Source organism: Acromyrmex echinatior, chromosome 4 (genome assembly GCF_024713525.1).
Source record: "Acromyrmex echinatior isolate Ae372 chromosome 4, ASM2471352v2, whole genome shotgun sequence".
Classification (NCBI taxonomy): Eukaryota; Metazoa; Arthropoda; class Insecta; order Hymenoptera; family Formicidae; genus Acromyrmex; species Acromyrmex echinatior.
Genome location: NC_141855.1, coordinates 6,536,666 through 6,559,606, shown reverse-complemented (window position 1 = coordinate 6,559,606; position 22,941 = coordinate 6,536,666). Strand labels below are relative to the sequence as shown.

Here is a 22,941-nt window from a genome sequence, read left to right as displayed (position 1 = left end):
GCCGCCGTCGACGTCGTCGCTGTTGCCGTTGCAGTCGCTGACGTTGTCATCATCGTCATCATCGTCATCGATGCTCATATGCACGGATCGCATCGCATCGTCGTCGCCGTCGTTGTCACTGTCACTGTCGTCGCCGTCGTTATCAGCGTCGTCATCGTCAGTGTCATCATCGCCGTCGTCATTTGTCGTTCGACGGTGTTTGGACTCGTCGGCCAAGTCCCCAGGCTAAAGCTTCGGAGAAGATATGTCAATGTCAACATCGATAACGACATCGACATCGCGTGTGCCTCGATCGCGGCAGGCGCAGTGACGATTTCCGTCAGCATACTCTGATGACGTCAGCCGCGTTGCGATATGATGGAGTCCATCAGAAAATGGTTTTACAGGCCTAAGGTGAATACATTGTGTATTTTGTGATTTGCTCCGATCACCACTCTTTATAATTTTCTTATTGTTATCTCTTCACACGCTATGTTCGTTATCTTTATCTTTGCTGTTTCTCTCTCTCTCTCTCTCTCTCTCTCTCTGCTGTGTATTTTTGTCTCTCTTTCTCATATCTGTAAATATTTCATACTTTCGCTGCTTTGTCTCAATTTGCTTTATTAAGTTTCAATTTAATTTCTATGTTACTTTGATTTGTTCTTAATGTATATTTCTCTTAAATTCGTGCCATGTTTCAAGAGTACATCTTTTACTACCATTGAATAGATTCTATTTTCTCTTTCTTTCGCCTCTCGCCCCGCCGTGCCGATCGAACGCGTGCGCTCTTTTCCCTCTCTCATTCTCATCGCGACACAGACTTCCCGAACGCTGTTGCCACCTGTTTCGTGAAAATTTCGCACGATACGAGATGCATACGTATATACGGTACTGCATATAGACGCACAGCATCGCGTAATACACGCACGTTGCGAGCATGAATTCGTCATTCTCGCGAAATCGTCGGTCGTCGGCATATTGGAAAGCATCCAAATATCCTACGATTTTCTTAGTGAAAGTCGACGCACTCGCTTAGTTTATTCAATTTGTATCCTGGATTTGTACATCGGGTTTTCAAATATCTCACTTCTGTGGCCACAAAGTTCGGGCGAGTCATGTCCTTGCGACGATTCCATATGCTGAGCCATGCTAATCAATCAAATTGAAATAAAGAATTCCGAGAATCATAACTTCGTACATTAACGTCACACATTAATGTGGCACAAGCATGTAGTTTCTACTCCCCGCCTTTCCCCTCCATTTCGTTCTCCTCGTGTTACATCGCACGAAGTCTCAGGCTCATTTCTATCAATACAGAGTAACTTTATAATCTCGGTTTAATTTACTTTTTATCTTTCCATCCAGAGTAGATTACCTATAACTTTTATCTCGATTTAATTTACTCTTTATCTTTTTAATTTTCTCAAGTCCACATTTCAACTAATGTAGATTAATATTCTCGGTTTAATTTATTACTCTTTAACAATAAATATAAATAAGTGGTTTAAAATTCAAGTGGTAAATCAAAAGGGCATATACCACAACGCAAGATATCGGTAGCGAATATTTTATATTTGGATTTAATAGATTTACAAAAATTAATTAAACGTTAACGTTTGTTACTCTTTATCTTTTTATTTCAGATTTATCTCTATCAATGTAGATTAACTTTAATTTATTTGTTATCTAATTTTAATTCCCAGGTCTGTTTTTCTATCAAGATTAACTTTGATCTCGGTTTAATTTACTCTTCTTTTTTTTTCGTTCTCAAGTCTATTTCCATGAATGTAGATTAACTTTAATCTCAGTTTATTCACTATTTATCTTGTTCTAATTTTTAGAACTAGAATAGGACAAATTAAACAGGGATTAAAGTTAACAAAGTCTACATTGATAGAAATGCGTTACGTAGAATATATCACATATTGCGAAAGTAAAATATTCTACTCCGATATTGTTTCTCGTTTTATGTCAGGGTTGCTAAAAAACATATTTAAACATGTTTCAAGCAGCTTAAAACTGCTCAATTGATATTTTTAATAGGTTTTAATATACGTTTTTTTCATAATACTACTTTAAAACATGTTTGAAGCATTAAAAACGTATTTAAAAAGAAACGCAATTTATTCTTAAAAAAAGAATCATTAAAAACCCTCTTTGAGAACCCTATTTCCATAAAATTCTCTATCTTATATTATGTTCATCGACTGAATTGTATCGTGCTAAACTGGGAACAGGTATCCTCTAGGATATAGGAAGTGTTACGCTTTCGCGTAATGACGCTTTATTAACACCGTAATGCACGCCTGCAAGCCGTGTTACAAGTCAATTAGTAATTTATGCGGGGAGAGAAATAAAGGACGGTGGGGGAGGGAATTGGCCTTCTACGAATACCATAGAAATGGAGCGAAACGCTTTGTACTGATTGTCAGACTGAAGTGCTTAAAATGAACCAGTAGATCACAATGTCGCATGTTATATTGCGCAAAACATATCTGTTGTTGACAAGAATAGTAAATTTTCCAATGATAAATTCTTTTAACAGAAAGGCAGATAACAAGTCAGAAGAGTTGTTTGGTTGTGTAAATTAATGTTCACATCGGGATAAAACGAAGTTTATTTTTTAATATCATCACGCGAGATACGATAAGATCGCGTATTTAATCGCCTGAAGTGAAATTATCGATTTCTGACAATTGGCGCGCAGCAAAATATTCCACGTGTATTATCTATTTTTACACTTTTTTTTTTCCAAACGCGGTTCAATATTTCGTATCATGACAATAAGGATTAACATGTTTAAGTGAAATATACACAAGTCCAAGCCGCGTGAATGAAAATAAATGCTTAGGTCCAATTTCACAACACACGGTTAACTTTTAATCAAGGTTCAACTTTTTTATTTCTCATCTCTTTCCAATTCTTAGAATTAAATTGAAGTTAACCGTGAATTGTGGAACTGGATCTTAGATAGTATTGTAATATCGCGGAGAAGAATGTCTCTAGAAGTCTGAGAAATTTCTATGGAAGATACAGCTCGTACGAGAGGTTTGTCGAAAAGAAAACATGTAAATTAAGTAACTGTTTTTACGACGCTATTAATAATCGAAGAAATAAGTACCGTTTGATATGACCGTGCGACGTTGTCTTATTCTAGAAAGATTCAGTTGCTGCCAGGGTCATCGATTTCTCATTAATTATACACGGAGTATCCAATGTCATTCTTTGTAACGTTTCGTACACTTCAAAACTAGGTGTGGATTTAACATCACATTCGATGTCTATATAATTCTCACTATATTACTTCAAAGGCATTCTGGATCTTTTTTATCCAGCCTAATTTTTTCTTTATGTTCTTATAGGCTTTCAAAAATCACGGAGTATCCAATGTCATTCTTTGTAACGTTTCGTACACTTCAAAACTCGGTGTGGATTTAACATCACATTCGGTGTCTATATAATTCTCACTATATTACTTCAAAGGCATTCTGAATCTTTTTTATCCAGCCTAATTTTTTCTTTATGTTCTTATAGGCTTTCAAAAATCTAGAAAAAAATCAAGATTATTTTTCAACATTTCTGCTACATTGCCAAATAATTCTTTTTAACTCAAATGTTAACATTTTATTTAATGAAAATTGAAATTTATGCCAAGAAATTTAAGAATGAAATTTCACCTGGGTAAAAAAATCCAGTATGCCTACGAAGGATTAACATTAATATGATGATCGATTTAATATCGTAAGTTTTAAATCCACAGGATTTATTAATGTTGATAAATATCAGATAATATAAATATCAGAGATTATAAATTCACATCATATTTGTATTAATACGATGAGAAAAAAAGTTGTTTAAAAAAAAATATTATGATTCAACTAAATGCAATGATTATAGGCTATGTATCAAGCAAATATTTGTTAATTCAAACAAATAACATGCTGTGTATATGACTCATGTGTATTTAATCTAAATATATAAATACTTGGACTAAATAACCACTACGAACCAAACACATTTAGTTAAGTCAACAACTTAACTAAAGTTTTTTTCTTAGTGAATATTATAATACCAATATGATAAGAATTATATAGGGTGTTCCATTTAGTGACACAAGTCGACACAAATGATCTTCACATTTCTATAAATAACAGACAGAATATATTTGTGTCGATTTGTCACCAAATGAAGGAAAACTGGATATCTATAGATACCGCATGGTATTAAATCCATATTTTTTAGAATGTAATAATAAAGATAATGGATAAAATCATCCAAAAAAGCAGTGTTTAATTTTAAGATATGAAACTGTTGTGTTCTTATCTCCGTTTCTTAAATACTGAAAGATATTTGAATTTTTAATTTTTTTTAATAAACAAAAACATTATATACTTATTTGAATTTAAAATAAGGTCCGATTGTACCAACCAACGTTATTTTGACTTTAAGCGAGACTTAAAAATCTTTCTTTTTTCGAAGTTAAAAGAGAGACAGAGAGGAGAAGAATTTTATGCCTCGCTTAAAATTAAAGTAACGTCGATGCGGTCGAGCCTTGAACGTTTAAAATTGAAATATATTTTATTTTTAAACGTCTGTTTTACAAAAATGTTTTTAATATAAACATTTTAAACGCTACTACTTTCTACAGTAATAGTTGTCTGTATACGAATTATACGATCTATTTTATTTGGTAAAAGGAAATTAATATATGCATGACAGGGACAAAGGGAAAAGAACGGACACGGAGTAAAATAAAGATGCATAGGGATCGCGACGATATAGGGTGGCGACAAAAAAAGAGAGTCAACGGGATGAGTCACAGCGACGCCAGTATTTTTTTCCGCATACGATGACATCGCCCGTGCGAAACGAACGCGAAGTGTATTCGCTGCACGATAGAATTGATCGGTGTTTTCTCGACAATTGCAATCGCTCACTTGATGGATGCGACGGTTTAAAGTATTCTTCCTCGATTCTTGTACGTAATGCGAAAATGCATTCACTCCTCGCACGTTGAATTCGTTAATCATTGCAGTTTGCGGGTGACAGTCCGTCATTTACCTGCCGACGTCCGACATTGAAATATACAACTTTCTAGTAAATTGTCGTTGTTGTGCGCTCAGCAAAACTGTAAAGCAGAACGATATTTTGAAAGAACGAGCGGACTCGAGAAAAAGAGAAAGAATAGTATGTTGGAATTGTTCCTCTTTCTCTTTCTTTGTCTCTGTCGGATGACAGCGATTATAGTCGTAAAATAGGTCACATTTAATTCGCTCTCAAATGTGGTTTCCGAATAGAGATGATACAAAATTAATTCTCTAGGACGTAAATCTCAACAGTACAATGTTACTGATTACAAACATTTTGAATCTTTCTATCTTTTGTTTATTCTTGTTCTATTTTTCAAGTTGAACACTATTTCAAGGAGAGCTATGACTTAAGAGAGGTATGATAATATAATCGTTTAATCATCAGTGTAATTAAACAAGTGTTGACACAAGCCGATTAAACGATCGATGAATCATCTGGTATTTTTGCATAACGCTACTTATCGTGTACAATTTAAACCATTATGAATTTTAAAACATACAGATCGAATTGAGAACCTCCTTCTTAAATCGGTTAAAAAAGAACGGCCTCTGTTTTTGAAAGCAAAAATGAATTTTTTAATCCTTTAAATAAAAGAAACAACGTTAATGTTCGTAATAAAATCGCTGATTGTTCGTACATGTCTCTCTATGAGTGTATCTCAAATTAATCTGTGTATTTTTGCAAATTTTCCAAATTTTCTTCAAGAATTCTCTGATATTGTTTAATGAAGTCCTTTAATAGCGCTTACGTTACCTTGACAATATCGAATTTTTGGTGTTGCTATCATTGCAGCAATTTCCTTGTGATTACCATCTCAACACGATTTGTATATATATATATATGTAATTTTGAGAAAAATTTCTAGTTAAAAATGGACAAACCAAAAGATTTTGATGACATCAGTAGGATTCTTTAAACATCTTGATGATTGTCGGTATTGTTAATTAACAATAGCCAATGATAGAACAATCCTGAAAGAAAGCGCGGCATTCATTGGCTGTCGCTAGTTAATGATAGTGATAATTGATAGTCGATAAAACGTTTAGAGATTCCCGCATAGAACTCTCATCGTAATTGGACATCTGATTATCTCAAACTATAATAGAATTTTAATCGATATGATCAGAATCTTCTAGTTCGTCTATTATTCTATTATTTTTATTCAATCAGAATTTTTTCTTAGTACTAGTCAAAAATAAAAATACACAAGCATGCATTGATGTAAATGTAGAATTCTAGGTTTTTAAAAAAATTATATAGTCGTAAACTTGGAATATTTTGAAATACGCTTTCAGTGATAATATCCTTGAGTGTAATATGCAATACGAAAAAACTTTCTGCGGAATTATCGGAGTAATTGGTTATGTTATCTTTTACACTATGATTACAAAAATGGACTTATAGATACGAAACATGTATAATATTATATATCGCGCTGAATTTTTTCCTTCTCATCGTAAATTGATGTTTCCAATATAAATTAATTTTAAAATCTTGGTTTAATTTACTTTCTATTTTTTTCTAGTTTAAAGAATTAGAAAAAGATAAAGAAATTAAACCGAGAAAATTAATCTACATTGGTATAAATAGACATCGAGTATAAAAGTTTTGCTCACATTTAACTTTCTCTCTCTCTCTCTCTCTCTCTCTCTGCAATCATCATTGTAACTAAATTATTTTTTGTTTTAGAACAATAGAGAGAGACCCACGTGCTTCTTTTTCACATATAAAATTTTTTAAAGAGAATTAGAAACATTTTTGTTTCGAACATATCTCGAAAGCAGAACGATTAATGTGATTGTGCAGTTTGCAGTAATAAAAAGAACAAATGTTCTCTCTTGCTGAGCGAATAAAATTTGTTTCTTCTTACGCAAATTGCAATGCAACATTGTCCTAGTTTTATGATATCGATATGAGGGATTAATCGATTTATTTGTCACGTTACGTGCATAAGCATGATTCCTGAGTCATTTTCAGACATGATTCAATAACAAGTACATCCGTATCGTGACAAACGTTGCATCGTCATGAATATATGTGCACCTAAAGCATATTATTAGCACGTTATTGAACAGCATACATTAATAGTATTATTATAAGTGGGAATTATAAGGGGATAATTTCTTCTTTCATGACCTCACTATTTTAAGTAAGATTATTTTTCTATTTCTGCGGGAATAATCACAAAATTTAATTAAAAAAAGAAATTTAATGCCATTCTATTGTATAAATATGACTCTTTATTATTATAAATGTATTTTTCATAACATTCTTATCTAAGCGAAGGCAAAACTAAATGTTTGAACTTTGCACAATCGATGATCCATACATAACGAGTTTATACGTGCAATCCATTTATCTTACTTTTAAATATATTTCATTGAATAAATCATTTGTTCTATACGTACCGGCTGCTCTTTACGCGTAAACTGCTCTTTCCTTCAGTCGCGTTTTAATCAATATAAATTAAAACCTTGATCGCATTTTTCGAATCGGATTCCGCATCGTAATCGGATTTAAAGTCGGCTTTTTTTCAAAATGAGGGATTCTGTATCGCCGCTTTCGTCGAAACGTACGTGTCGAGCATTTGAACACGATTTAGAGCTTACAGTCATCGCATGACCTATATTGATCACAAAGTGTTAAATTCATTATTTTGAAATACTATGTTATAATAATACAGCGATAATTCTGCTACATTCTCGTAGGTTGTCGATTATTATTGATCGACATTATTGTTTTCATTATAAATAAAATTCTCGTTAAATAAAATTTCACAGACGATTAAGGACCAGTTCCACAACTCAGGGTTTACTCTTAACCGAAGTTCTCTTTTCAATTCTAGAATTGGAAAGAAATGAGAAATAAGTTGAATCTCGGTTAAGAATTAACCGCGAGTTGTGGAACTGAACCTAAATCGATTTTACCCTTTACACCCTATATCTATATCCGACGTCAAATGGGTAGTACAAATTCATTCAACGAGAATAATATAGAAAATTTTACCGCTGCGTCCTTTAATCGTGACGTGGGTGACCCTTTCATTATGACGTAGGCACAATTAGATGTGTCATTGTTCACACACACACACACACACACACACACACACACACACACACACACACACACACACACATACACACACATGTGGCTTATTAGTTTACTATTTACAGATACCTCAAACGCATATCTGTAAACAGATTAATTCCTTACAAATATACGGATAGAAAATCTTGTATTTTTACTCCGAAGAAAATATGATTCAGATATTTCTTAATTAATTTAGATATTTCTTTGAATATCGACGCACTTAATTTTTTTTAATTGACTTTTCTAATCAATTCTCTTTATTTTGTTCATACAGAGGGATGACACAAGTCTACTGGCTCAGTTTTTTTATGCCGATGAGTCTCTGAACGCAGTTGCCTGCGAATTGGACTCCTTCGATGGTCGACAAGAGCCGGAGAGATGCACGACGCTGATGAACCAGTTGCGACACTGTCAAGATAAAGTCCTGACAATCTGTAATCAAATAATGGACGATTTGATCCCCGAGAGCCGCGCCAATCGGGATTTTCGGGTAAAATTCCCTGATGACGTGATGCAGGAAAATTTGGCAGGACAGCTCTGGTTCGGCGCGGAATGTCTGGCGGCCGGTTCTTCGATCATGAATCGGGAGGCCGAGAGTTCGGCCATGAGGCCGTTAGCGAAAGCTCTCACTAAGTCGCTGGAGATTGTCAGAAACTTATTGAGAGAGCATGCGCTTAAGGGCCACATGAATTTGAAGGTATTAGACATATCAGTAAAATTCATCATTCGAAATACGAATTATCATTGCAATTTTAATATTCTTATACAGTGCGGAATAAATGAAAGATATTCTCTAAAATCCAAATTTTGGAAAGAAGATAATTATCATCCTTCAATTCTTTTATCTATTAGTTTGTATAAATTTGCAATTTGACGAGTAATCAGATGCATTAATAGTATTAATTTTTCCAGGCGCAAAATCCTCTCGAACCATCGCTGGAGAAGCTCATTGAGTCGTTGAAGATCTTTGATCGACTGTTTGCCGATTTTGAGCTATGTTATGTTGGCGCTATGGTACCGGTGAAGTCGACAAAGGAGTACGAGCAACAGGAACTCGTATGCGTATTATTTTCAGAGACTTTACAACGAGCGCTTGAACGCGGATTATTGGACCAAGCGGATGTAGATAACTATGAGCCAGCTTTAATGTTCACTATTCCTCGCCTGGCTATTGTCTCAGGACTTCTGGCACCCCCTGGGGGACCGTTGTGCCTCAATTCGCCTGACACTATAAGCGAGATGTTTAGGCCATTTAGAGTAAGGAATTGACTTGAACATTTATTGCTGATTGTAATCTCTCTCGAATTTATTTAAAATCCTGCATGTGCCTAATATGCACATAGAAAGGTGAACTCTTAGTTTTTTCAATTTATAACAATGATCAATATTCATTTATTTTTACATTTAGCCTTTATAGTCTTTCTATCTATCTACAGATTATTTGTAGTATTTATCTTTACATTTAGTATCTAAATGCCTCCTTTTTACTTGATACTCACAAGCATAACAATTTTCAGACTCTTCTTCTCAAGATAAGGGAACTATTATGGACATTAAATAACCGGGAATTATATATGCTGGAGAAGTTATTATGTTCGAACGAGGAGCCGTCAGGCTCGATTACACAGTCGACGAAATCAACATGTCAGGACATACCGGACTTGGAAGAATACGTTCATAATTTTTATACTGGTTATCCGAACTGCAAAGAATTTATCGTTGATTTCTACACCGTGACGAGAAATACTGGCAACAACATGGACGAGATAGCGAGTGATGCGGTTCAATCGTTAGACGAAAGTAGAGGCGATCAGTTATCGGGTAAAAAGCGTGAGCAAAATAGAAGTGGACGTAAAAAGAAAAAAAAAGTGGAAACCGAGCAGGAAGATATATCCTCGGATGGGTGTAATAGTAACGTAATACGTGAAAGCGCCGAAAAGATGCAACAAAGTAACGAGGAAAGTGTTGGTGAGCAAATGCAGTACGAATGGGAACTATCTGATACTTCACATTATATTGAACAAATTCTTCGTGACTGTGATTTAATTTCTAATAATGGGAACGATGTTAGTGAACCCACTTTGATAGTACAGAATGACGTTACGATATTAGATGATGTAGCAGGAACCAGTGCTTCAAATACCATCAATGATATTCAGGAAGAAGAAAACTTTATTACTCCCGACTTGACTAAAATGTTCGAAGAATGCTCGGACAACATAGAAATCCCACAGACGCAATATTTGCTTAATCAAGTTACTCGCGAAAATACCATAGACACTGAGTCCGCGCATATATCCGAGAATACTTTCTCCGAGCAAGACTCCAAGAGACTTATATCGGAAGCGAATAAAACGCTCTCAAATCTTCTATTGGACTCTAATGAATGCTCAAATGAGATTTCGGAACAAACAGATTCTGGCATATGTACGGTAATATCATCCGAGAACACCAGTTTGTATGACAAAAGTCCAGAAGAAAAAAAGACTTTTGCTAACGAGATTCAGCAGGAGGGTTGTGATGTATCGGACGAAGAAGATACGCAGGAGAATACCAGTTATTCTTGCTCCAATATGAATTCACCAAAGAAACAGAATCCTACTATTTCGGAGAACTCGTGTGTCTGCGGCACGAAAAGCACTAACAAAACGCCTACTTTGGATCATTCGATTAATTTGTCTGATTTACAATCAAATGGAGACAGGGAATCTGTCGGCAAAAACATTCCACGAATATCGTCAAACTTCAATGGCACTAACGAGGAATTTATTGGCGTTGCATATGGTAACGGTCAATTGACTCTCTGTGATTCCAATCAATCCACCTTTCAGATAAACTATTCTGAGAATTGGGAAAATCTCAATTTGAATATAGACTCATCGAGTTCCAGGAAGGAATTCTGGGGTGACTTAAAATGTGAGAATTGCCCGTCCACTTCTCGAAGTATTGAGAAAATCGACAGTAAAATCGAAAGGTACACGCAGGACAAGACGAGAAGAACGAGAGAAGAAAAGCAACGGCGGCGACACCAGCATAAATTGGAGCGAAACACGCACAAAGCTCACAGTAGATCAGGAGAGAAGAGACATAATCTACAGATTATGCGGGCGGCCACAAGTACCGAAAGCTCCAGATCGAATTCCACGGATCGATGTTTGAATGCTAGATTAACCAACTTCGGCGCTAGTTTGCATCTTCAAAGTACTAGACAGATGCCAAATTTTAGCAGTCGCAGTCCTCACATAAGCCCGCGACTTCAACACTTCGAGTCGCGCGGACAATGCTGCTGCAATCTCGGTACGCATTGTATGAACAGACATTCGTCGCCACAGAGCAGAAAGTTGTTGGATCACAGAAGATCCAAATCCGAGCAAATCGCTAGAATAAAGAAAAGGGATGCCGAGAAGAAGGAAAGATATGAACGAGATAAATATGCGCGCTTAGAACATAACAAAAGAAAATCTGGAAGCGGCAGTAATCTAATGAATGACGGATTGGGCCCAAGGACAGATAAGAGCGGCTTAGTGTCAGAGATTTCAACTACTCCGCAGAGTATAATTTGTCACGAATATCAAGGTACAAAAGATAATAACACGCACAGATCTGCGCATGCGATGAGATTAGTCAACGCATCGACAGTGTCCAGCGTATCGTGTTTAAATTCCCATCAATCTTTGAACTACAAACCTGATGTAGCATCAAGTTCCAGTTATTCAAGCTGCTGCGATTCGAGTTCGGAAACCAGCGAGTTTCATAGCGATTGTCAGGACGATGAAGAGATTGCATTGGCGATGCAAGCCGCTGAGATCGCAAATAGAAATCAAATAAGAGCCAAGTTTCGGTAAGAGGATATTGTTACTTTATTCATGTCGTTGTGTAAATGATAGCGTAATTATGCGTTGAATCAGTCTATTGGCGTCTTTAAAAGACATTAATATTTGTTACATAAATTAAAACTTAAAATAATTTACCAATCTTGATAATTGATTATTTTACAAACGTTTAATATTCAGTCTTTATATCTTTTTAAATATATTTTTATTTTATTTATAAGCTTTGTGTATTTCTTTATATTTACATATTTCTATTTTTTATCTTTTTTTCTTTATTAATGCATTTTTTTAAATGTTTTAATATAAGATATATTTATATAACTCTTCCAAAATAAAATAAAATACTATTATTATTATTACATTTTCAGATCCTCAGAAGATCTTGTCCATCGTCTTTTCGTTTGCATAGCAGGTGTGGCAGACCAATTACAAACAAATTTCGCATCGGATTTGCGGAACATTTTAAAGTGTGTTTTTCTTATGAATAGCAGTCAGGCAATAGAAGACACCGAAGAATCAAAAGAACAAAATGTATCTTCCACAGCAAATGCACCAATAGATACGGCGGAAACAGAGAGTATTCATGAGCGGCAAGAGTCGTTACCAGAATACGAAGATGTAGAGGAAACCACTTTGATACACGATCGAAGTATGATGTTGACATCTTCATTCATGAATTTTATTTAACAAATATATGTTTGCCCATTAGTATCTGAATATAAAAATTGATCTTTGTATATGAAACATATATTGAAATTTTATTAAATATTTAACTTGAAATTTTAGTCTGAAAAATCTAAATCTAAATCATAAATAATATAATAAAATATAAATAATAAATATAAATAATAAATTTGTAACTGTAAAAAATAATCATTGTAAGATAATTTTTACAGATAAGAATACAAATAATTTTAATGTTTTAGTTTCAATTTGATGTGAAATATGTAATTTCTTCTTTAATTTCTGAACAAAAATTAGTCTTATGGACAGAATTATTATATATCCAAAAACTTAAAGTTTTTCCCAAGAAATAAACATTTAGATATTATTTGATATACAGTTAAATAATATAATATAAAAAAGTTATATTACATATAATCACTTTTTTATTTCTATAGCTTCTCCTGTCACTGAGAGAGGGGAGGAATGCGTCGAAAGAGCGCCTGCCTGGGTACCGGACAATGATGCACCAAGGTGTATGGCCTGTCAAGCGGGATTCACAGTTGTGCGACGTAGACACCATTGCCGAAATTGTGGTAAAGTGTTCTGTGGTCGTTGCAGCAGCAACAACGTTCCACTGCCTCATTTCGGGCATACAAAACCTGTGAGGGTGTGCAACAGGTGTTTCCTGTATCAAGTGACGCCTTTTACGGTCTCTCAAGTCTCGCCTACCAGATGAATATTTCTGAAATGGCTTGTAAATCCAATTATTTTAATTCCTTACACTTCCTTTTTAATATACAAGACACTCGTGCAGATTTGGCAAGCATAATTTTTGTGATAAAATAAGTAAATATTCCTGTATTCTATAAAAACAAATCTTAAATCTCGTAGAACATGTAATTATGTGATACAATTGTCCGGTGTTAAAAAGTTTAGTTTAATCAATCACTGCTCCGTTAATCGAAACATTATTCAAATTAGGAAATTAAAATAAATTTTTGAACTATTCGAGTATTTATATACTCATCTTTACCTTTTTTATTTCTTTAATGATATAAAAGTACATTGAATATATATTAAAAAAGTGACATTGATTTATCCAATTCTACATAATTTGTAAAATTTGTAAAAAGAGAAACTACAGAGAGAGTGTTTGTATAATAACGAACAGAAGAATTGGAGGAAAATCGTTGTCACTAAATTGCTTCTGTGCATTATTTATATACTTATGTGCACTTAATCTATAAAAATTAAATATATAAGCGTTAATAATATTTTTACACATCATGATTAAATATTTCTTAAGAAAGCGTTAATTTAATTTGTAATAGTGTGGTAATTTGTATGTAATTTGATTTGGGTATATGGTGTAAGATTTTTTGTATTGTATATTCATTTCATTATTCATTTAAGAAAATTCTTAAACATCTTTGTTTAAGCAATTGTATAGAAAATCATTTTCAAGCTCTTTTGTATATTATTATTCTTACATTATTATTGTCATTTTTTTATTATTCTCTATGAATTTTAATTCTTATATATTGATTAAATTATAATTACTATTAATTTTTTAATTTATCACTATCCAGAAGGTTATTATAAACTGGTGATTTATTTCTCATGTGTGTGATAAAAAAAATCTTTCCCGCGTTCTGTATTCTAAAATAAAAAAAATATGACTAATATGAATACACCATTAAGTTATCGATATATTTATAGCAATTACAAGTGTAAATAATATTCTTGATACATGGTCATAAATTATATGACATAAATAAATATTATTTAGAATTATTAAAGAAAACATGGAGCACATACGTATTTAAAAACATTCGAACTTAGATGAAATATTAATTCTAAAATTTCAATACATAAGTAATGAGCGTTGTTACATCGCTGTTGTCTTAATATGAAAATTCTTTACTTTCAGAATATCTAGATTTCTCGTTACAATAATCGAAAAATTCTATTCAAGATTTACGTGTTTCCGATTAGGCTTGGGTTGACAATCGACAATTGATTATTCCATTCCATGGAAAGCAAGTTTCCTAATGGAAATGTAAGACTTATACATCACTTTCGAAGCGTCAAATTATATATGTATAGTGTACATATAACTGCGTAATGTATAATGTATAAATGTGTGTGGGAATACGTATGCACGTTTAAACGAATAACGATAAGAAAGAACAGAATGAAAATTTCGCATTTAGTAGTTGAATCACATCGTAACTTATTACCGATAGAATTTCTAAGCGTCTACTGCCCGCTGAAGTGTTTTGGAGAATATACACAGGTGCATTAGCACACACCACTAGCTCCTGTGCCAAATTTACGACAATAAGTTTCCTCTTTCTTATATCTCGCATAAATTTGGTTCCTACTGGAAAGCTCGTATACAAGATACTTCCCATTATTGTAAAAGTATAAAACATTGTGTTACGTCAAAAGTCTGAGGACTATAAGCTGTATTTGTAACAGACGACTACTATGATACGTGCATCCCACGATTGATAAAAAGACTGGTTGAATGTACAGATCTTTCATTTATTAACATTTCATGAATTTGTATTTGTGTGTATGTGCATGCTCTGTGTGTGTGTGTGTGTGTGTGTGTGCGCACGCGTGTCGCAATTAAAAATTTCAAACAGATTTATATCATTACCAATTTGAGAAATGTCAGTTTTTGCAAGTATAAAAAGATCATTAATAATTAATTGCATCAACAGATTTTTTCAACAAATTTTTTAAAATAAATTTTAATTCATTGTCACGTCAAAATAAAAAAATCAACGTAAATTCAAAATAATTTAACAGTCAATTTTCTGGCACAATATTTAATTTTAAAACATGATAAAATTGTAAACATGTGAATCAACAAAAAAACAAAGAATTAAGAATAAGATTATGTATAAATGGTTGTATAAATTGAATGGTGAATCCATTTACCGCGTTTAACATCACATAAAACAAGGACATTAATTGAAAGCGACTTATATCAATTAATCTGACATTTAGATACATAATTATAATTATCGATTTTCATATGGACGTAGCATGTAATAATGTTCTCTAAAATAACGAATAGCGATATCATTCAGCGCGGTCGGATTTGGAAATTGTTGTATATTATAATCGCGTGTATGTGCGTATATAAACTACAGGACTTTTTAATAAAAAATTGTATAATGTCTACGGAACAGCGAAAATGCTTGTGAAAAGTTAATAAGAGGGAGAAACAAAAAAGAACTTATTTCTATAAGGAGCACATCGAGTAGGGAGTATACTTTTAGATTACAGATGTTTAGACGAAGAATTATTTTTTACACATAATCGATGCCTTGCTAGAATCGTGCTTTCAATTTTGAACGCGACAAAAAGTCTCTGGCTAAAAAAGTCTAGCAATTAAGCGCGAACCCTGCTAAGCATCTCATCTCCTTATATACGTGTGAATCATTTTGATAATCAGGTTTTCCCCTGTGCCTAAATTATCACAGGTATCAAACTATATTAATATTGGAACGCTCCGATGCACTTAAAAAAAGATCTGAGAGGGATAGAAAAGATAATTCATTTGAAAAAATATTCCTGAAAAAATTTCTCAGCTTACATTATCAAAAATTTTTTATATTTCAAATTTATAAAAATTTTAAAATTTTTTTGAAAAAAATATCTTAAAAATATCTTCTTCAAATTTTATAAATTTTATTTGAAAATTATAGAATGAGAAATTCTTAAAAATATTTAAGAATTCACATATATATGAAGAATGCTAGAAAAGATGTAGACTTAGCATCTCTGAAAGTGTTCCAAATCATATTTAAAAAAATCTAAGAATTTTTTTAAAAAGCTATAAAGCCATATAGAAATTTTAAAAAATTATATAAAGAATTCTGAGAAAAATTTTCACCAGTTATATCTGTTTCTTTTTTCTTTCAAAAGATTTAATAGAAATGGAAGAGAAAAATAGAACTTATATTCTTGTGAAAGCAAAGAATTGAAATGGCATAATATTCCGTAAAGGACACGTACTTAATAGGATTCAATCCCAACCTTTTCTTCATTATGCATATTATTGATGTATAAAAGATTGATTATATAAAAAAAGAACTAAAGATAAATTGAAGCACAACTGTGTCCCAATTCGAGACAACTATAAATAGAAAAGAAAAGAAATAAATTTTCTTTCCAATTCTCTCTTCCTTTCTTCTTCTCCCCCCCCCCCTCTCCTCTTTCTCTCTCTCTCACGTTCTGGATGTAAACATTTCGTGCAAGGCTTATATTAAAAGGACTGGAAAGAGAGTTTCAGTATTATTATAGTTCAGTGATCGCAGACTAGCCTGTGAATATGAAACGAAAAAAATAGAAAATGGAAAATAGATTGTAAAAAATTGAAGAGATAAAATGAAAGATATAAGGTGGATCAAAAAACACGATGTCACGAATAAATTCAAATAAAGAAAAGCTTTATATTTATGCAAAATAAAAATGAAAAATAATATATATTTGAAATATATAATATTGATGAGATTGGTTGATGCTGACAGAATTAATACTACAAAAGATAATTAAGATTTATTTAACATAAACTACCTTAACAATCGATTACTGATTATTATGTCAGTTCTCTTTCGACGAAGTGATTTTGATCCACTCGATATATTGAGGGGTTTACGATTTGCCAGTTAATTAAAAAATTTCCAACGCAAAGCGACAAAATGTACCCCTCTGAATTATTTTTGTATTATTTGCCTAAGTGTACGCATAGAAACGTATTCTTAGCGCGTTTGATGTTTGATGATGGATTCGACAGGCGCATGATCGATTTGCCGGAATAATCGGTAATCAATGATAAAACATTATTAATTGACGATAGTATTTGACACCGAATTCACTTGCAATTCATATCGGAAGGCTAACGATGTGTGTTATGTCACGTGTTCATGATTTTGGCGGAAAAACACTTGTAGAATGCAATTATAGATGGATATGTATATGCGTATGTTATGAGTATATGGGCATGTGTGTATGTATATGTACGTGCAAATAACAACTGTTTGCAATATTACATCATGAGACGAAGCGTCTCTTTAATATTTGAATGCACTGTGGTTTCGGTAATGGATGTATTCAAACACGAATATAAATAAAGTTTGTTAATTAAAATATTTCAGCCCCTTATTACTTTAAATATACAGCAGAAAGATTCCAAAATGATTGACATATATATCTCATTGCATTGTTGTAAATATTGTAAATAGATTGCGCAACGATTGTATTTGAAACATTGTTGCAATATTATAGCATCATAAAAATGTCTGCCTTCAGCACGATTGTGTTGTAATGTCGTAGCAATGTGTAGTACAATGTGTTTACGCGCGCGCGCAACTATTATTAAAAATAATTCTTTTTAATTACTGAATATAATTTGAAATATAGTTTGATATAAATAAAAAATGCAGAAAAAGAATCAATATATCTATATATATTTGTATATATTCTTGTACAAGGAAAGATTTCAGTATACCACTTTCACAACGCGAAACAAGCCGATATTCATAGTCGAATTCTTGCACTTAAGTATAGTCTTAAGATGTCATAAGTCAATCCGAGGGCTGTATTAACATCTTAAGACATTATTTAAGACAGTTTTAAAATAAAAACGGACTATAAATACTGTCCCATGTTTAGCACGTTTCATAGTTCGTAGCTTCCTCCTTATGAACAGTCTATAGACGGAGAGGGCAGAAATTTAAAAAGAAACACTATCCAACATCATGTTATCCTTTCCACCATTCGTATGCCGTAATCTGTCAAAATTGATTAATCACTTTCGAGTATTCCTTTCTTAGGAGCTCCGCACAATAAAAGGAACAGATAATAAGAATATCAACCTATCAGAAATCATGTATTGTGGAATACACAGTTTCTGTTTTTTAATATGAATCATTTCAGACACCAATCTCTTATTATAAGAAGATTCGCAGTCTAGAATTCTCACATCGTTCCATTTAAAATTATGATTACAATTAATTCGATGATCAGTTATCATATTAAAAAACAGAAACAGGGTCTTAATAAACAAAATGATACTGAATCTTTACCTGAAACCTACTCACAGATTATCTCCAATCTCTCCTTTTTAATTTACTTTCCTTCCTTTATTTATCTTTTTCTCTCCCTACTTTCTCTTCTCTCTACTTTATTTTCTCCTTCTTATATTCCCCTTCTTTTTGGACAGGAATGTCATTAATGACATTGTTAGATGTAATTTTATTAAGCAGTTCATTATTCGAAGCACAACAGTAATAATTTGAATAAGAATAAGGATGATACTGAGAAGAAATTTTTTACGATTCCATATGTTAATTCAATATCCGAAAGATTTATACCTATTGTTAATATGTTTAATTGTAAATTAGCTATTTCTAACACATTAAGAAGTTTCATAAGGAGAGGAAAGGATGATTTAGAACACGTTCAGAATTAAAATGTGGTCTACAGAATATCTTAGAGGATTGTGATGGCAGTTACGTTGGCTAAACTAAAAGACAATTAAAGACCAGATTGCATGAACATGTTTCTGATATCAATATAAGTTCAAAATCTCCATCAGTGATTTCCAACCATCGTATGGAGGAGAATCATAACTTTAAATGGGATAAAGTGGAAATATTAGATATAGAGCCTTCATACAACAAAAGGTTGATATCTGAAATGGTCCATATTAAAAAACAGAAGCATGGGATTAATAGACAAAATGACACGGAGTCTTTGCCGGATTTGTATTCTGACATTATATTGGGTCATCTAAAAAGTATCCGCGGTACTTTGTCACTAGATATATGACCATCAACACAAATCTAGTGACAAAAAACCGCGGATACTTTTTAGATGACCCAATACATTCTCTTTCTCCTTTCTAACATCTTCTATCCTTTTCCTCCTATTTTTCCGTTTTCCGTTCTCGATAATGCTTTTCTGCTTGACATTTCGTTTTATGACATCGTTTAAGTCAGATGCTCGTTACCTTTGCTTATAATAAATTAAATTAAAAAGACTATTTTATTGTACCACGAAATGGACCACATTTTACATTTTTTTCTCGTTGTGTATTATTGGATTCTTAACAGATTTACTAAGGTATGTTATCATATTATTAATTTTTATGTGATTAATATTAATTCTTTTTGTTTACGGTTACTTTTCCAGAATTTTCTTATGACTTTGTTAATTCTTGATCTGATAAATATGACTCACAGCGTATTACACAGAAAGAAAAAATTTTTTGTTAAGGAATTGTAAGAATATTGTAAGATTATGTACGAATTTTTAATTTAGAACGATATTTATATTATTGTAAGATTGCATTGAAAATGACTCGATTGGAGTTGAAACGTTTGTTTTATTTTATTGTATTTTAATTGTTTTTTATTAGTTTTGCTTATCTAAATTATAATTCTTTTATACGTTATTGGCTCTTTGCCCTTCTTTTATACTACCTTTTGTTTATTAATACAGAACCTTTTTTATTACTTTTCATTTTTATTTTGTCTTCACATTGAAAATGATTCAACAGGGATTGAAACGTTTGTTCTTGTTCACTTACTGATTTTTAAATTATATTTCATGTTTTTTTAATTTCATGATATTGTTTATTTTATTTTTTAACCGTTTAATTTAGATTGTTAATTGTTATTTGACTTTTAGGCTCGTAGCCCTTTATTCTTTCATTTATTTAAATTTATTGAGCCTTATTATTTTTATAATTTAACTATATTATTAAATATTTTATTTGACCAAAATGAAATTTAAAAAATTCACATATAACTGTATAAAAATCATTGGACTTATGAAAGAAAAAATACTATGCATCTCTCATATCAATGTATTAATAACAAAATTTGCAGCATAATATTAATTCTGTTACAATTCTCTCTGTAATTGAGTTAAATGCTCAAGTTTCCGTTAATATCTTAAATAATTAAAGCGTCACACGATATTAACTAGAAGCTATAAAAACATGTTGACTAATTCGAAGCAAAGACTATTGTACTGGTAGCACCAAAATAATAAAAAAACCTCTGGGAATCCTTTTGATTTTTGTAACAGCTTTTTTTATTTTGTCAACTGTTACTTGTATTAGTAAATATCATGGGGCGTATGTCAAGTATTTGTAATGTATAGTTATGCTTTATTATTTCTGCGCCATGTATTTCTCTTGACTCATCATATTATTTATTTGTTACAACTTTGTTGTATGAAATATCTGAAAAAATGATATATATTACATATTATTTTTATACTAGTAAATCCGCAAAAATGTGGATACATCAATTATAATTACCTTAGCATTTATTCTTAAGCTTCAGGTGTTGCTAACGGGGCTTCTTTCTTTTCTTCAATAATAATGGCGTCTTTCTTTTCACCATTAGGTTTATCATTTTCATCCAGTTCCTTTTTAGGAGCCACCTTTAAATATCGTAGACAATATTTATATATTAAATATGCTTTTATACAAATAATGTACTTAATTTTATATTTAAGAATATTACGAAGCATTAAAACCAACGCGGTTGTTTATGCTAATGTATCAATCTGTCATTATTATTATATAACAATCGTGTAACACATTTAATTTTGTTTGTAATTTTTGAAATATAAAAAACGAGATTAATTTTGCAATATCAATAAAATGAGATTATAGTTTAATACAAATACAACATAATATAACAATACAAAATATACATTTTATATATATATATATATATATATATATATATATATATATATATATATGGAACTGTAGCTCATGTAATATGTTTATGGAAAGTTTACTTTTCAATAAATGCATCAAATTTTGTAAAATTATATTTTTTAAATTATTTTATCAATTATTATTTAATAAGAATATCATTAGGTATTATTTTAATTATCCCTTTACCTCTTCTTTGCTAGCTTCATCAAAGTTCTCTACTAAGTCGGGCACCTCATCGTCCTCTTCCAATGTAGTTTTTCCGACTGCACTTCCAGCGACTGTACTTGCTAATCGTTTCAGTTGTGTTAAACCCTCTGGGCCAAGTTGGCTCAATATGCCTGGTAGCATTTCAGTTATTTGTTTATTTTCTCCGTGACCAGTAATAGCAAATGTATTAGCAGACAGACTAGCCTGAGCTTTCGGATTATTAAAATGAATGACTGTGCCATCATCTTTAATCATGTTAACCTCCTCTATTCCAGGAATTGTATTTACAGAAAGCTTTTTTAGACAACTCTGTAACTTTTTGTCATCTGTAGCAGCAGTTGCATGTACAACCTGTAAGAATAAAAAATAACATAAGCATAAAAACAATATTTAATTCTATCGCAAGATATTAAATTAAATGTTAATGCTGTGTTTAAAATTATTCCTATAAGGCACAAATGTTTACTTCTTCCTTTTTTGGTAATTTAATTACAATTCATATATTATGAGTACTCTAACGAATAAAAAAATAGTTATCTTCAGTTAATACTTACTACAAAAATCAGATCAAAAGTCAATTACTAGGAAGAAATATAAAAATAATTCCATTTATGACAAATCTACATGACATCAACAAGAAATATAAATATATGTGAAATATAAAGAAATGGACAGCTAATAAATTCACATTCTTTTTGCCCTTGTAATAAGAATCTTGCGATGTCACGCGTAGTATTAAGTAACTCCAATTTAAGAATCGACATGTATATTAATGTTGACGGTGGACATGGATCACATCGAAGGGCGATAAAGCAAAGTGCACGAACGAAGTTTTTCTAAGTTAAAAACGAAAAATCAGATAACTGAAATGTATAATACGATGCTTCTACCTTCTTCTTGCGTCGGGGTGTACCCTTGCCACCGATTCGCACTTGAGCCTGGAGCTTCTTGAGCTTCTCGGGATTCATGCTTTAACCTCTGTCGTGCACGAGGCGGCGGGCACGCACAAGTGAGGGGTGACTGCAACTAGTACGTTGCTACACGTAAAATTCTTCCTCTTAAACCAATCGACGTGCGAGCGTGGAGACCGGCTAAACACAACACGTGCTCACCGATCCGTCCGAGATGCTCGAGAAAATGGAAGCGTATGCTCGGTTGCGATACCTAATCTACGTCAGAGCTCACTTCCGGACGGCGGCGGCGCATGAAGCGCTTCCGCCAGGCGCCAGTTAAGCCTGTTCTACAATAGAGTCGCTAGAAATTAATTAAGTCATAAGAAATTAACTAATCATAATCGATTTTTTCATATTCATCAAT

General features: G+C 32.4%; 2 protein-coding genes across 2 annotated transcripts; one reads left to right on the top strand and one right to left on the bottom strand.

Annotated features, from left to right (window-relative positions):
- LOC105152504 (lateral signaling target protein 2 homolog) lies at window positions 1-17,827 on the top strand. Its single transcript, XM_011066853.2, has 6 exons — window positions 1-393; window positions 8,435-8,857; window positions 9,073-9,417; window positions 9,678-12,001; window positions 12,362-12,642; window positions 13,115-17,827. The coding sequence occupies exons 1-6, from the start codon at window positions 355-357 to the stop codon at window positions 13,393-13,395; spliced, it is 3,693 nt and encodes a 1,230-aa protein (XP_011065155.2). The 5' UTR covers window positions 1-354; the 3' UTR covers window positions 13,396-17,827.
- A 2,704-nt stretch (window positions 17,828-20,531) lies between these two features.
- bic (bicaudal) lies at window positions 20,532-22,810 on the bottom strand. Its single transcript, XM_011066854.2, has 4 exons — window positions 22,515-22,810; window positions 21,604-21,975; window positions 21,007-21,131; window positions 20,532-20,928 (listed from the first exon to the last, which is right to left on the bottom strand). The coding sequence occupies exons 1-3, from the start codon at window positions 22,590-22,592 to the stop codon at window positions 21,021-21,023; spliced, it is 561 nt and encodes a 186-aa protein (XP_011065156.1). The 5' UTR covers window positions 22,593-22,810; the 3' UTR covers window positions 20,532-20,928; window positions 21,007-21,020.
- Window positions 22,811-22,941: the final 131 nt, after the last annotated feature.

Coding starts and splice junctions, on each gene's coding strand:
- LOC105152504 (XM_011066853.2), top strand. CDS start 355: ATGATGGAGTCCATCAGAAAATGGTTTTACAGGCCTAAG. Junction 394..8,434: donor AATGGTTTTACAGGCCTAAG/GTGAATACATTG, acceptor TTGTTCATACAG/AGGGATGACACAAGTCTACT. Junction 8,858..9,072: donor AGGGCCACATGAATTTGAAG/GTATTAGACATA, acceptor TAATTTTTCCAG/GCGCAAAATCCTCTCGAACC.
- bic (XM_011066854.2), bottom strand. CDS start 22,592: ATGAATCCCGAGAAGCTCAAGAAGCTCCAGGCTCAAGTGCGAATCGGT. Junction 21,976..22,514: donor CACCCCGACGCAAGAAGAAG/GTAGAAGCATCG, acceptor TTATTCTTACAG/GTTGTACATGCAACTGCTGC. Junction 21,132..21,603: donor ATGAAGCTAGCAAAGAAGAG/GTAAAGGGATAA, acceptor CGATATTTAAAG/GTGGCTCCTAAAAAGGAACT.